This window comes from Capra hircus, chromosome 1 (genome assembly GCF_001704415.2).
Source record: "Capra hircus breed San Clemente chromosome 1, ASM170441v1, whole genome shotgun sequence".
NCBI classification, from domain to species: Eukaryota; Metazoa; Chordata; class Mammalia; order Artiodactyla; family Bovidae; genus Capra; species Capra hircus.
This window is the reverse complement of record NC_030808.1, coordinates 142,773,562-142,789,393: the sequence shown is the minus strand read 5'-3', so window position 1 is coordinate 142,789,393 and position 15,832 is coordinate 142,773,562. Positions and strand designations below refer to the sequence as shown.

Here is a 15,832-nt window from a genome sequence, read left to right as displayed (position 1 = left end):
CAGGAAATTTCACATTATGAACTACAAAAGGTAATACCTTACCAGTGAATTGTTTTCTTCTCATTACTATCAGAATAATTAGATTTATGGTGAACTACAATAAAAAACAAACTGAAGCTTTCCTTTTTTTTTTTTTTTCCTGGAAAACCAGTGACTACCTCAAGAAACTTAGAAAACATTCTTGAAGATGCAAATGGGCCTGAGTGCTCCAGGGTGGTGCAATCCTAATTTTTTAGAATCTGTGGGGGTCACGACAAACCCCAAGTGTCACCAGCAAACATGTCAACATCTGAATGTTGTCCTTAAAATGGAAAAGCATCTGCGGTGACATGAGTTTTAGAAAATAAAACGTCCATGAAGCATGTTTCTGTTTTTAATTTTTTTGCTTTGATAAATCAGTTGCTTCACAAAAATCCCTTTCAAAGACAACAATCCAAGAAAACATTGTTACAGCATTCACATTTAAAGATTGTCAGTTCACAGACCAGACAGAACTAAATTAGGAGAGGGTGGCGGGGGTTTTTTTTTCTGTCCCTAACTGCCAGAGGCAGGCCATTCTCGCCTTCCTGGGATGTCTGAGCTTGTCTGAAAGAAAAGGTACTCCCCCACTTTCTCACCCCGGTAAGAGTCAGGTCAGGTCGTGGGCAGGTTATGTGGAGAAGACTCTGGGACTCAGGCCACGGCGACTCCAGCATCAGGGCCCTGTGGTCTTTGAGCGATCTGGGGCCGTGGCCCACCTTACATTGCACGCTGGACAAACACTTACACTGTTTATTTCTGGAATCAGAATGCGAAAGCTGCGTTACTGCAGCAGTTGGAGCGTGGCTGGACATGGCCCAGCCATCTGCTACCCGCTCAAGAGCTGAACAGCAGGTAACACGACACGTTCAACCTGGATTGCAAGACACAGTCAAAACCATCCTTCAGGGAAAAGAATTTAACAAGAGCAAATTCCTTTAAGATGAGAGCTCAACAGGGTTGTGCTCTCACAGATGCTCTTAAAACCCCAGGGGCTTAGAAATGGGTCTTTATTAGGTGCCAGCTAACTACCAATGTCCCAGACAGTGGCTTATGAACCAAAATAGTCTGCCTGTTGGGTTAAGATCCCATTAGTTGCTCATGGGAAGAGCTTGAAATGCCCCCTCTCGAATGATCTTTATCCTAGTCCTCTGAATGTAGCGACCAGGATGCAGACTCCAGCTGCAGGGAGCAGGGACTGCGACCCTAGGCACCAACTGCCGGACCCCAACATGGCCCTGCTGTGGCCCCATGTCCACGCTGCTGCAGCCTGTGGAGCCCGAGCCCTGCGCCCCGGCTCCAAGGAACAGGGTTTCTGCTTGGGGAAACTGACCTGGAGTGACCACAGGTCGTGGTCACCAACCTGAACCTGAGGTCAGAGGGACAGAGGGAGGCGAGGGAGGCGAGGGAGGGAGGAGGTGGCTGGCCAGCTTCCACAGGGTCTCGTCTTAAATCCTAACTTTGTTGGACTTAAAACAATCTTTCAAACTAGTATAGTTTAAAAGATGTGACTTAAAAAATATAAAATTGTTTAAAAGGAACACAATAACTGCTTAAAAATGTTATTTTCTCCCCCAAAAGAAAGTCAAGTTTTTCTTTTAAATCTCCTGAAATATTTTAAAAGAAATTCCTCTGCATTTCTTGCTTCCTTCTAAGTTATCCAGGAAGTATTCTCCTATGACTAACTTTAATTATTAATAATTTGGGAAGAAAAAGTCAGTTCCAGAAAAAAAGTCTGCACTTGCTCAAAACACCCCTGGGTAGCCTTGGTCCACAATCAATTACTATCGCTGCTTTTCAGGAACTGACAACCATTAGACTATCCTTCAGGGCTTCAGGTGTCCCCACTGATGGTGATGCAGAGACGTCTTCTGTGAAACCAGGTCCTGCTTCCTCTCTGAGAAAAAGCCTCACTTGAAAGAAAACTGGCAGATGCAAATCCGAACCCAGGGAAACAAACCCAGCCTGCTCTGTGGTCCGCCTGGTCACCAGGAGCCGAAGTCCCACCGTTATCCAGAGGTGATGTGATCAAGTCAGAGGAAGAACCACCAACCGAGTGATGCCGAGCCGCCGCCGCCGCCCCACCCCCAGGCCCTGCTGGTTCCTGTCCGTCCTGCAGTGGACGTGCACTAATCGTGTAACAAAGCCGAGGGTCTGCTCTTTGCCTGCTCTGAGCCGACAGGAGGGACACACACACTTTCTATGCATAACATAAGCTGACCGAAAGCTCCCAAGACAACACCCAGCTAACACGGCACACCACCACTTAACCGTGGTCAGACTTAAATTAGACGGAAACAGTCAGCAAAAGCTTTTAACTGACCGCTGGCTACCACTTCTTAACTTACCTAAGCCCTACTTAGCACACACCTTGAGACGTACGTTTAGATAAAGTGTAAACTGCAATCTGAGCGACATATTGACTAGAATTTGAAGATATCAAAATTTCATTAAATAGACATTTCTTTTATAGTAGAAAATGTGAATTACTACCCGGGAGAGCAGAGAACCAGAATACTAGCTAACTGGGGGCAGGTTCTTCCAATTTGGCCAACTCAGAACATTTCAAATTGAGACAGTCAATAAGTGTGTACTGTTTCTCCTCTAGAATTTACCCTTGACATAGTCATAATCCAATTCATAAGGAATTTATAAAAATAGCTTTTTATCCAATAATTCCAGCAAGGTAAAAATAGGAGTTTCTTTTCATATATAGCAAATGACACAGGCTCACGGAACATGAGGACGGAACCACATTTGAGTCGCAAACATTCGCCACAGGTCACGCGCGGTTTATTGTGCTTTCGTCCGCCTCGCACGGGCGGCCTCCAGGTGCAGAGGCTTCTTCCTAATCCCGGGGCTGACAAGTAAACCAGCCCCCAGAGACCTGCCTTAACCACAGAACGAAATTAAAACTGCATAATTGTTCAGAAAATGGCAGCACTAGTCCTTAATCTAATTAGGGGCTCACAGGGCGGGGGGGGAGGTGTTTGTCATTCATCACATTTTTAGCGTTAAACCTTTAAAGAATCTCCTTAAAAACACACGCACACACACACACACACACGTGCACGCACACACACACACACACACACACACACACACACCTTGAAAGAAGAAGTCGCTGCACCGGCAAAGACAGCCTGGAAGCTTACTATGAAATACAAAAGTGCACTCTTCTATGCCTACATATAAAACATATTAGAAATAAAACTGTGTAAAATGTTTGCTGTGCAAACTATAAAAAGGGGTGCCGGGCGGCCGGGCCCTACTGCAGGGAGTCGCTGTTCTCCAGGACCAGCCCGCCCAGGTGGCCGGGCGCCAGCGCCGCCCTGCCATCCCCCGTGCTGTCCACTGAGTCATCCTCGCTCTGCTCGGCCATCATCACCTGCTGCACCGCCAACGTGGCCCCGTCTGATGACAGGGACTGCAGGCTGTCCACGTTCATGCTCACCGGCGCGGTGATGGTCACGACGGCCCCTGCGGCACAAAGCGGCGTCACCATGCCATCGGGGTTCAGCCCGCTGGGCTGCACAGCCTGTCTTCCCCCGGCTGTGTTTCTGGGACCATCCACAGGGATTTAAGGAATGTTTCTAGGATCGTCCCAGACCCTGCAAAGCTAAGCTCTCTGTCTAGAAAGGGTCTGAGGGTCAGGATGGTAAAGGGGACAGATGCCTGGGATGGAAAGCAAGAGGCACACAGAGGACAAGGGACCCAGGACACAGGGGAGAGGCCACAGGCAGGGGTCAGGGGGGATGGAGGTCAGAGGACGGCAGGCCAGTCTGTGAGGGAAAGAGAACACCTGAGACACACTCTCCTGTGCTCCAGACCAACAGCGGGGAGTGGGGACATGAGGTACCCGCGACCGGGACGCGGACTAGAGACGCTGGGCCGTGAAGGCTCCGCGCCAGGAGACCGCAGAGCTGGATGAAGCCTGAGGGGACACAAAGGGTGAAATCCCAGGCAGTGGGCACATGACACACACACACACCCTGCACTGGCACGGGAGGGGCAGAGAGACGGGGGCGGCCTCAGGCGTCTGACCGCACACCCCACTCTCCTGGGCACACCTGCACTGCCGACGGGCACCTGGACCAGCACTGTCCCCACGGTGGACGCAGCAAGACTGCTGCCTGCCCTTGGATTACCACCTCGCCTGCACCTGCAGGACGGGGTCGCCCAGCCTGGTGCCCACCTTCAGACACAGTCAGCTCACTGGTGGCTGGCTGTGCTGCTCCCGAGGCGATGGAGTCGGGCCAAAACCTCTGGACGGGTCTGTTCTGAGCAGTTTTTTTCTTTGTTTTTGGAGTTTCTGAGCAACTAGAATCCAACATCGGCTGTAGGATTCGTCTTCTTGCATTGATGAACCTGTGTGAAGGAAATACTCAAGTCAAAATGGCCTTTCCAAGGCCCCTGTGGCCTCAACGACAGGCCAGGTGCTTCACAAACCACATGAATGTGACCACGTACTCCCTACTGTAAGAAGTGCTTAAGAGTAACGCCAAGCATCTCACCTAAACTTCCAGAGAGTAGGGCTGTTTTTAGAGTAATTCACTTGAATAAAGACAGACCGTCCCACAATGTCCCTTCTCCACACTGATTTATCCATGTCTATGAATTGGGTATTCACGATGACATGGACAACGCTGTTCAAACTGTGGATGTAATATGCCCTTCTCTAAGGAAGCGGCAGGTTAGAGCAGCAGAACCAGGCTCCCTGCAGCCTCCGGCGCCCGAGGCCCGCAGGCGGAGGCGTCTCTGAGAGCCTACCCAGTCAGGCCCAGAGTGTGGATAGATGTCCAGCTCTGAGGCTGCCTAATTGTGAAATACTAAGATTCAAAAAATTTCCAATTGCCCGAGGACATATTCTAATAATAGATATGAACAGGCTGACACCACAGAGCTTCGTTCAGAGACCATCGCTGGTCTCTGCAGCTGAGCGTGAGCCGGACTGAAGGGTCACAACAGCCCCTCGGCACACCACGGACCCCAGCATGATCTGGGAGGGAAGCCCGCTGACATCTCTACGTCTGTCTGTCCTTCTCTGTCAAAGCTTCTACGAGGCACAGGCATGAGCTAATGATGGGTGTGTTCAAATTCACTCCAAAATACAATTTTTGCAAATATATAAAGAAAGTAAGTCACAAAAGGTAAAAATAGCCACTAGAAGACTTAAGAAATTTTAGAATTTATAAAAGACATGTATTAAATTGTTACTAATTTTAAAAGGAAAAGCTGAGGTCAAACCTTCTAGAAAAGACAATTCTGTTAATAGCACAGAGGAGCAAGCTAGGAGCAGCAGGGGCCCACAGGTGAAGAGGCTGACAAGCCACCAACCATCAGCACAGCCAGAGGCAGCGCTCTGCCCTCCGCCCCTCGCCCATCCGTCAGTCACCGAGTCAAAACACAGTTTCTAAATGCGACACCGTGAAGACATTGGCGACCGTCACAGAGCAAGACCTGACAGAACTCACAGCAACAAACACTCAGAGCCTTTCGACTCTTGGTAACACTCTGTTTAAAAGATCCAACAGGAAATAATCCAGCACCATGGCTTATAACTGGCACTTAAGTCAAAAAGAATCGCTCAAAGGCAAGACAGTAGAAATGCTTAATGCAGTGCCAAAGCATAGCTGCTGCGTGTGTAACTGCACAAAATGGAAAATTTTTATTGCTTACACTGGAATCTACCTGGCCTTCAAATTTACATTTTAACAGCTAAAATGAAAATACAACAATGTTTACAAGTGGTAGAAACTGTGTCTTCTTTTACGCGTGCCAATGTTGTTAAGCTGAAATCATTTTGTACGTCTGAATGACAAAGTAAAATAGTCAGTAAAAAATGAGGCCGATGGCTAAAAGTGCAATGCAAGTGCACATTTAGTGACCCTTAGTGACACTTTAGTGACACACCCAGCACCACTCAGTGGCATCAGCGCCTCTAACTTAAGGGGAAACGCGCAGTCAGGGCCCCAGTGTCCACAGTGACACGTGACACCAGAGCCACAACAGGGTGCTTCCTGGATGAAGCACGTTTCCTCCTCAGGACCCCTTAGGCCTGCTGTGGGGCAGGACCCCTGTGGCCGGCCAGCTGGGGGGCTGCCTCCCCACATCACTGTTGAACAAAGGATACAGGGTCTCAAAAGGAGTCGGGGGAGAAGGGGGCCACCAGTGATAGGTGAACTCACCTCGGCCGTCCACGGCCCAGGGAAACTCATCCACAAAACATGATGGTTTAAGTGGAGGTGGGGGGAGGCCCTGGAGAAACGCATTTCTGATTGAGCAAGGACATCATAGTGAAAAGTTCTTGGGCATCGGTCACAAAACTTAGGTGAAAGTGTGTGCGATTTATGCTTAAGTGTCCTGCCGCCAATTCCAGACTCTGATAACAGAGGAATGCGCGTGTAATCCCCCCACACCGCACTATTCGCTGGCGCCAGGATTTCCAGGTGTGCTGTTGACCGCAGTTTCAGAAAGCGGGCGCGTCTTACCAGTTGTTCACTTGGAGTAGTGTCAAGTTTGTCTGAGCAGCAATCTGTTTTTTCTCATCTTCTGTCGGGTACGGATGCTGAAAATAAAAGGAGTGTCACCGTGAACTTTACTTTTAAAAAGGAATTCAAGACCATCCTGGTAAAACAGAAGCACACAAATAATTGTTAGTGAAAACTGGTGTGAACAGTGCTTTTACCTAAAACTTAACTTTAGTCTTACATTTTTTCCAGAAATGCCTAAAACAGAATGAAGCCTTTCTCCCAGCTGCCCAAGAACACAGGTGTGGCAGCAGCTGGTGGAAGCCCAGGCAGAGGTGTCGTCGAGACGGGAGTCTGGCTCAAAGGCCACGGGGAGGCAAGAGGTGACGGTAAGAGCGCCGGAAGTGGAGGGACGCCAGGGGCTCTGCCAGGTGCTGTTCTAAGCACCCGATACAACTTTTGGTTTTTCTATCAGCTTCACAGATGTCATTTCAGAACAATAAACTGTTTAAAAGCAGTTTAAACATTTAAAGCAGATAAATGGCTGCGTTTTGACCCGCAGCACAACAGATAATGTGATCACCTGTGTACATCCTACACAGGAATCCACTGATTCTGCACACTCACAGACAAGGAACCCAAGCAAGGCAGGACAAACCCTCCCCATCCTGGGCTGGTGGAACAGGAGGCGGCAGGAAGCGGCCTGGACAGGCTGCCCCAGGCCATCATGTCCAGGTGACACATTCTGTCACAGGAACTGTGAGCATGAAGTGGACGGGATGCAGTGAGGTCACCTAACAGTGTCTGCTGGGCTAATGAGTGCTGTTGGAAGAGAGCTCAGCTGGGGGCTGGGGAAGGGGTGTCTGCTATTTCCTCTTTCTTTCATGGATGACTGAGATATGTCACTTAGAAAAAACGGAATTAAACCAGAAGTAAATACAGACACACATAGGAAATACTGTGGGTTCAGTTCCACCCTACCTCATTAAATCAAACATTGCAATAAATGGGCCACAAATTGTTCTGCTTCCAAAAATGTATATAAGTTGTGTTTACACTATACTGTAGTCCAATAAGTGTGTAATAAGCATTTTTGTTCCATAAAAGGTACACACCTTAATTAAAAGAAACTTTATTGCTAAAAATCACTAACCATTCACCTGAGTCATCAGCAAGTCATGATCTTTTCACAAAAGTCACATCAAAAATGACTGAGAACAGATCATCTTAACAAATATAATAATGACGAAAGAGTTTGAAATAAATATTGCGAGAATTACCAAAGCATGACCCAGAGACACAGAGTGACCACATGCTGTCAGGAACAGCACCAACAGATCTGATTCACGCTGAGCTGCCACAAGCCTCCAACTCACAGAAATCGCGACATCTGAGAAGTGTGACATGCTTGTATCAAAATTCACAGAAGCACCAAAGGAAGGTAATTTCTATCTACAGGAATAACATGTCCAGAGGTGACTATCGTCCTCATGGGGGACCAGAGAGACATCTACTCTAAAACCTACATGCACTCAAGTCCCTCATTTTGCACCGACCAGGACCTCAGAGAGTGGGCAGTGCCCACAAAGGAGGTGGGAGCGTGTTTCAGTTCTTAAGTGACCATCCTGTGTTAGAAAAATCACTGTGTATCTTGGGGACAATGGAACAGCAGCAGATTCATCTCAGCTGCGCTCCAATGCCTCACGCTGACTGACGGTAACTCACTTTCATTCCACAGGAGCGCACATGGAGCCAACTGAGAGCTTCTGCGAACAGAAATATCGTTCTTGTCCTCTAAAAAGCTTGTAAAATAAAAAGGTGACAGGAAGCAAGTACACAAACCAGGGGAAAAAAAAGTGACAATTTCTGCCTAGAGTGTGAGGAAAACCCAAAGGGAGGATAATATTTACAGGAAACGAGGGCAAGAAGACATAGAAAATGTTTACACGGGAAAAAAATTGGCATTTTAAAATGAACCTATGAGCAAGGTCTATTTTAGAAATGATTAATACATTAAAGGAAACAATAGGAAAAAACCCAATTCCGTTCTGTGTGTAATAGTCCAATCACTACATTACAGACGTACTCACTAGCTGTAGTAATCACAGTATACTTAGGAACACGTACGATCTGCTTTCTCACCAGGTACCTAAGCTTCCTAGTGCTTTGGGCCCCCATTCACCGTGTTAACTAGTTGCACAACCTTCCATCAAATCCACGGATCCTGATTCACACACCACCTCATTCCCCATTATTATAGTGAACATCACTGTGACATTCTAGCCATGAAATCTCCATTTCCTTCTGACTCTTTCTGAGACCAAATTCCCCATGAGGCTGCAGTGCAGCACACAGCAGCGCTCTCCTTCCACATGTGTGCGTGAGCTGCGTCCTCCCGCCAGGGCAGAGCCTGACGCCAGGCAGAGGAAAGAGGCTCAGCAGGGACCAGGGCCAAGCCCCAGGGGGACACGAGGCGACAACTGGGCGCTGGCCTTGGGGCTCCCAGTCGAGGGAGGACAAAGATGCCAAGGAACCACCTTGCCCTTGGCCCAGGTGGCGGGCACCTCTGCGGGGAAAGGGGGACTGTGGAGACCTGAGGGCACCACGGTACATGGGGCAGAGAGGCAAGGAGGTGGGGGCAGTGAGGATGCGGCTGCAGGGTGTGATGATGGTCGTGATGCCAAGGGGCAGGTCTGGGCCCACCGGCTCAGCCCAGGAGCAGCCCCGGGAAGGACCATGGAAGGAAAACCTCGTGGATGGAAATGTCTGGTGGAGAGGGGCTTCCTGCCAGCCTTCCTGGCCTCCCGCCCCTCTGGATGCCAGAGGCAGCCTCCGCATCTGCCCACAAGCCCTCCTGCCCCCCTCTTCCACCTGGACAGGCTGTAACTCAGTGGGTGAGCACTTTCCTACCTCCACCCCCTTCCACCTCCCCCTACCCCTCAAAGGTCAGCCTGTCCTTCCCGACCCAGCAGCTACACCACTGTCACCCCTGAAAACTACTCGGGGTCACCCCCTCTCCTGAGTCAGGGGCATGAAGACTGCAGCTTGGATGGGTCATGAGCAAGTCTTCCCGTGGAATCAACAGACCAAGCTCCGCTTCACAGTCAATAGCCCATCTGCCAACCACTCTGCCCACAAGCTCAACTCCTCACCTCACTTTCAAATCCAATATACATAAAGTGTTGAAAGTGTTAGTTGCTCAGTCGTGTCTGACTCTTTGTGACCCCATGGGCTGTAACTCTGCCCATAGAATTCTCCAGGCAGGAATACTGGAGTGGGTTGCCATTTTCTTCTCCAGGGGATCTTCCCAACCCAGGGATCGAACCTGGGTCTCCCACATTGCAGGCAGATTCTTTACAGTCTGAGCCACCAGGGAAGCCCATAACACATATAAAACATAACTATTTTGCAAGGTTTTGCCTGAAAGCACCATTTGTCTGCCCGCTTCTCTAATCAGCCTCACCTCCCCCCAGGTACATTCCACAGGCAGTTTCTCTCAGGCTCAGGCACTGTTAACATTGGCTGAACTCAGGGATTCCCTCTCACTAGTGGTATCCCTGATTGATTTCAGTTTCCTGAAGCCTTTCTCCAATTCTGGGTAGCCCTCCCTCCTGTCTCGTGGTCTATGCACTATGGAGAGTCAACAAAACCGATTCTTAAAACCTGGCCTACCAGCCCATGTAAGTCAATGTTTCCTAAACAATAAGCAGAAACAAAGCATCTCGAAGCCGTGCTAACGGGGCAGTCACGTCCGTTCTCACCCCGATGTGCTGAAAGAGCCAGGACCGCATCACGTTGGTGGCGTGCTTCGGCAGGACCCCCCTCTTGTTCTTAGATGAGCCGTCATCTTGATGCAAGATGCTGAGATCTTGGTTTAACTGTAACTGAAGCTTTTAAACAATTGAAAATAACGTTAGACAGCATAGAACGTGATGGCAAATCCAACTGGCTTATGACTGTAGGTGGCGAGAACAGCCAAGGCTCTTCTGGGTAAACAAGTTATTTATAGTACAAGCACAAACACTTGGACTCCATATGGGTTAGCTTTCTGAGGATTTGGTCCCCGCATTGTAACTATTTACACTCATGTCTCAGCTATAGCAAGTGAGGCAGGTGGGACGGGCATTGAGAAGTCAACCGAGTCATCCACTCTGAAGAGTCTCCCCCTCTGCAGACAGGTGCGCCCCTTCTTGTGCATACCTGTCCTCATCTCACTGCCTCTAGCAACAGACATGACAACACCCATTCCCAGCCTAAAAGCAACCAATAAGAACAGGGAAGCCAGAAGAGCCACTAACTAGAGGAGCCAGGCCAGAACAGGAAGGAAGTGCAGACAGAGGGGCTGGAGGGCCCGGTGACCTCGGCCCAGACGGCTCCACAGCCATCTGAGACATGACCTCCCTTACCCTGAGCAGAGTACGAGATGCCTGTTCATTCCATCTTGGAAGGAAAAGGATGCATGTGTAACATCCCTCAGATGGGGTCTTGCCACATACACACGGGGAGAGAGCTTGGGGCCCCGCGCCCGCCCCAGGCAGCACCTCATTCCCAGCTGCTACAGAGACACAGGGCCATGGTGCTCACCACCCAGACCAGGGACAAAACCATGGCCCGCATGGCGGCCTCCACACTGGCACAGCAGGGCCTTGCCGCTGGGATCTGTGCTTTAACTTAGAGCTTACGGAAGAGGCAAACTTTATACATGCAAAACATGCAGTCGCTTCTGCAAGTCAGTTTCAGTATCATATAGTCATCAACATAGTTTATAGAGTTTGGAAGTTCATTTTGGAGAGTGAAATATATTTTCACTATATTACTTGTACTTCCTCCGGATTTATATCATTTTGGATAAATGAATGCCAACATTTAAACAGAATTTATGAATTAAAGGAGAAATTACAACATTAACTGTATCTAAAATTTCTGAAAACTCAAGATTACTACCGCGAACATGACTGTTTTCTGGGATGCACGTGTGTTTTTACTGAAGGACTGGGTAGTATGAAGCATTGCCTGTACACTCATGTACATGCGTGCGTGCGGACTTTTAAAACTAGTTCCACTGGGGCTGGAATGGAGCCTGAGATGTGCCTGCCTCATTTATGGCCTTCTTCATGAAATCTGACACGGGGCTCCATTTCGGTGTCGCTTTTCTTATGCAGGGTGAAAGCACATGCGGCTTCATCAACAGGGAAAGTGACAGCTGGCTGTGTCTCGACTTCACGGACACCACCAAGAGGGTTTGGGGAGGCAACTAGGCTGAGGGCCTGCGAGGGGACCAGCACGCCCAGCCTGCTGCCCTCCAGCACTGCCTGGGCCTGCACGTGGCAGGAGGATTTATAAGCCTAGGAACCTGGGTGAAAATTTAAGCAGGAGTGAGACCCCACCACCCCATCAGTCTCAGCGGATGACCAATAGGCCCCAGCCCTGCAGGGACTCGGGGCATCTCCCCAAAGAAGCAGAGCAGAGGCTTCAGCCTGAGCACAGCTGGAGGGCAGGAGGAGGGGGGCAAGGCTAGAAAGAGGGTGAGGAAGGTTTGCACGGAAGTGCGAGATCCCCGCCCACTCCTGCCCCTCCCCCAAGCAAGAAATCTAAGTCTGCTCCAGCAAAACTGCAGAAGGAGGAGGGCAGAATTTGGAGGTCAGGCCACAGAAGAGCCAGCTGCCACGGCCCACAACCTGACAAGCAGCAGACAGCATTCATGTTTATACTGAGAACAGTCAACTCTCCCCAGACACCCAAAAGCCTCTATCACAAACCGCAAACACCAACGCAATGAACCGGGTGTGATGCAGAGGAAATGGACAGGGGACCTTCACGGATGTGATTTCAAAAAAAAAAAACCACAGAGGGCTAAGAAAAGTCTTAGAAATTAAAACTACGCTTAGTATTTTAAATTTAATAGATGGGTCGGAAGGTAAAAGGAAATTTCTCAGAATGTAGACAAAAAGTGGACAGTGGGAACACAAAGACAATAATACAGAAAAATCAGTAGACTCAGCTTAGCAGGTCGTGTGTCCAGTTAGTAAGGGCTCTGGAAGGAGAGGATGTGCATGGGGGTGGAGGCGTCACAGAGTTCAGGGAAATGTCCCAGACTGGAGGATGCAAGGCCCTGGCAGTGCCTGGCACAGAGCAGCCCAGATAGTTCTGGTAGAACCATACCTGCAAATCTATAGGTTTTATTACTCCCAGCACACCCCTCCAGGGCCCCTGTCAAATCTATTTACTCTTCTGTGAAAAAACCCACGGGGCTTGTTTCTCTGCTCCCTGCCCTGCTGCCCTGGAAGTCACAGACACCCAGGACATGGCAGGGAGGGGACAAGGGCGGGGGAGGGCCTGCAGGGCTGGCCAGGACCAGCGCAGACGGGGCTCGCTCGTTGGCCATGCTGCATGTTAGAAGGGGCTCCACTGACCCCACCCACACTCTGCACTTCTGCTCTGTAAATTAGAGGAAAATTCATATTCTCCCTTAAATGACTGCACGAATGAACCTCTACAAAACAAATAAGCAAGTGATTTAAGAGTGCTCTTCCTCTAATTCTTCGCTATGATGCTAGGAAATGCTCTGCAAGCCAGCTCTATGTTCAGAGCCGTTGTAAATGGAAAACTTCAGGGAAAGCAGGCTCGTGGTGGCGCGGTGAAGGAAGGGTGCTAGGGGGCTTAGCCCCACTCTCCCCACTGCTGGGCCTGGGCAGCCACCTCGTGTCGTGGGCCCATGGACCCGTGGGCCCAGCATGCCCCTTGCCCAGGCCTTCTCATACCTGCTTCTGAGTTAGGAAAACATTGACATGCCTAGGGCTGGGCCTCAAAGTAGCCAATAAGGATGTAGAAGACATCCGTGCAGGCTAAAGAGAACTAATGTAAACAACGGTCTGAAATAAGCACTGATAACAGAAACAGTGCTTCTGATGTAAACCCATAGAAGTGGGGGAAAAAAAACAACTGCGTATGTGTCTAGAATAGAAAGGAGACTGGCCTTATTTCACCACAAAGGCACAGAGAGGGAAGGAGGACTTCAAGGTGGGGCACACCACAGCATTTATAGCACCGTCACTACTGCAAGCCCAACCCCACACCCTTAGCTAGAGGCCTGCAGTCTGCCGCGAACCTCCAGGGGTCTGGGAAGGATGCGTCTACACAGCCGCCAATCTCCAGCAGTGGAGACAGCTGCACAGCCCAACGTGGTGGGGAGGGGTCCTAAGAGACATTTTCCTCCTTCCTTAAGCTTCTCTGAAGGCTTGAATTTTTTTTCATTAATTAATTTTTATTTATATATGTTTTTGGTCATGTAGCATGTGGGATCTTAGTTCCCCAACCAGGGATCAAACCCAGCCCCCCTGCATCAGAAGGCAGAGTCTTAACCACTGGACCACCAAGGAAGTCCCTCCTTAGGCTTCTCTGGACTTTGCAACGATAAGGCAGACGAAAAGTGAAAAAGACAGGCAACATGGACATTCAGGTTAACTGGGAAGTACCTGAGGAAGCAGGCCTGGGACAATGACCTTCACCCAGAGGGGAGAGCTCCACCTGTGCCCCACACTGGGAACACGCGTCCCACCCTCCCCCTGCACTGTGAACACGTGCTCACCCCCACCCCGCCCAGCCCACTTCCATGCACCTGGGAGTTCTGGATCCGGATGGTACCAGGCGACAACGCCTGTGTCACCACTTGGCCTTGGGGAGTGACAACTGTGACAGGCTGATAGACTGTACCCCCTGGAAAGGACAAGAAAAGTTAAATCACCCCAAGCCTCGACAGTGAACACCATGCCTCAACGTAGTCATGGAAGAATAAAGTTGTAGCTTACAGGCTTTGAAAATCATTTCAGACGGTCACCAGCACCTTGCTAGTTGACCTTTCACTTCCAGGGTGGGGTGGAGGGCAGCCAGGGCTCCTCATGAGACAGTGTGGGTGGGTGGCTGGGGGAGGTGGGCAGTCCATGAGCCCCTTCCTTGGCTTGCCTTTATTTCCTGGTATGTCTTAAAGGACTCAGGCAAAGGTATGAGATCACAGTTCTTTTTACTCTAGTTGTTTCTTTCATCCAATGCGCTTTCATCTTCCTGGGGAGGTTTCCTTTTGTGAGATTATGTGGGGGTTTCAGCATCGATTTCACTCCCTCCTTCAGTGCCCTTGCCCTTTTCATGATGGTTCTGATGTGCAACATCTACTAAAAACCATCACAGGAAGGAGGACAGAGTCAACAGTTCCTTGGTGCATCAAGAACAGGTAATCCCAACATTAAGACTGCATTTTCATTCCTTGTCATCAATTAATAATACAACTTACGGGATTCCAGCTGAGATATTTCAAATCCTAAAAGATGGTGCCATGAAAGTGTTGCACTGAATACGCCAGCAAATTTGGAAAACTCAACAACAACTTAAGATTTTCCAGGTGCTGCTAGGAGGACAATTAAAAACTGTGCTATTTAAAAATTTCAGGTGGTTTTTGCTATGTATTTTCAACTTCTAATAAAACCTTTCCTTCCCATATTTTTTGACAGGGAAACACAACTTGCATAATATATTTGTTACTGAGAATTAACAAGAACCAGACATTCAAAGAGATCTAGATGCTGGTGGTCCTGTACTGGAAACTGGCAGTAATTAGAAACCTTGGTTATGTGCTGCTTCATTCTAATGTGAAGGACTTTTTTCTGCAAAAGCTCAAGGAAAGTGTCTCTTTCTCTGTCATCGTACCTGCCACTGTTGCCATGGTGACATTCCCCTGCTGCAAAGCGGACGCTGGCACCACAATTCCTTGGGGGCTAAGAGTGCCTGTGATGGCACTTTGAATCTGCTGCAAGTCAGAAACACACAGCGAAGAGGTTATTATAAAACAGAAAACCCATGGTTAACACTTCACAGCAAGTGGCATAAAGGCATCATTAATAAAGGAAAGATGCTCGAGCAAAGAGCATCACCAGATGACAAGTCTTCACAAGGCATGTGCTACATCCGTATCTGGAAACCAAGAGACGCAAAACTGACTGTTAAATATGAAGATCAATACTGAGATAGGGCTCTCAGTTTAGCTTCCAAAGATTATCTTTCACCTCATCAGCACACTAAACACATCCTACAGCCCTGAAGGTATGATTAGGAAGACAAAAATTACCTGATCTCGTGACACACCTTTTCCATTCAACTCAGCTCAGAGTTCTCCAAGAACCAAAGCCTCCTGGACAAGATGAACTATTCAGAAGATGATGCCACAGGCTAGGGCTGTGGGGGGTGGGGGGAGCGGGGGGGGCGGGGGCACACCCTAGGGCAGCAGAGTCTGTACCTGCCCTTCCCACTGCACAGAGCACATCAGAGCCCCCAGCGCTCACGTGTGTGGGGTG

General features: G+C 49.2%; 1 protein-coding gene across 2 annotated transcripts in view; it reads right to left on the bottom strand.

Annotated features, from left to right (window-relative positions):
• Positions 361-15,832, bottom strand: part of PKNOX1 (PBX/knotted 1 homeobox 1) — a 44,602-nt gene continuing 29,130 nt past the window's right edge. For both annotated transcript variants that reach the window (XM_018051743.1, XM_005675643.3), the window contains exons 7-12: positions 15,189-15,288; positions 14,107-14,204; positions 10,250-10,378; positions 6,510-6,586; positions 4,214-4,386; positions 361-3,498 (exon numbers count right to left, since the gene is read on the bottom strand). In XM_018051743.1, coding sequence (XP_017907232.1) covers positions 3,287-3,498; positions 4,214-4,386; positions 6,510-6,586; positions 10,250-10,378; positions 14,107-14,204; positions 15,189-15,288 — 789 coding nt within the window. In that variant the 3' untranslated portion in view covers positions 361-3,286. The remainder of the gene's footprint in view (positions 3,499-4,213; positions 4,387-6,509; positions 6,587-10,249; positions 10,379-14,106; positions 14,205-15,188; positions 15,289-15,832) is intronic.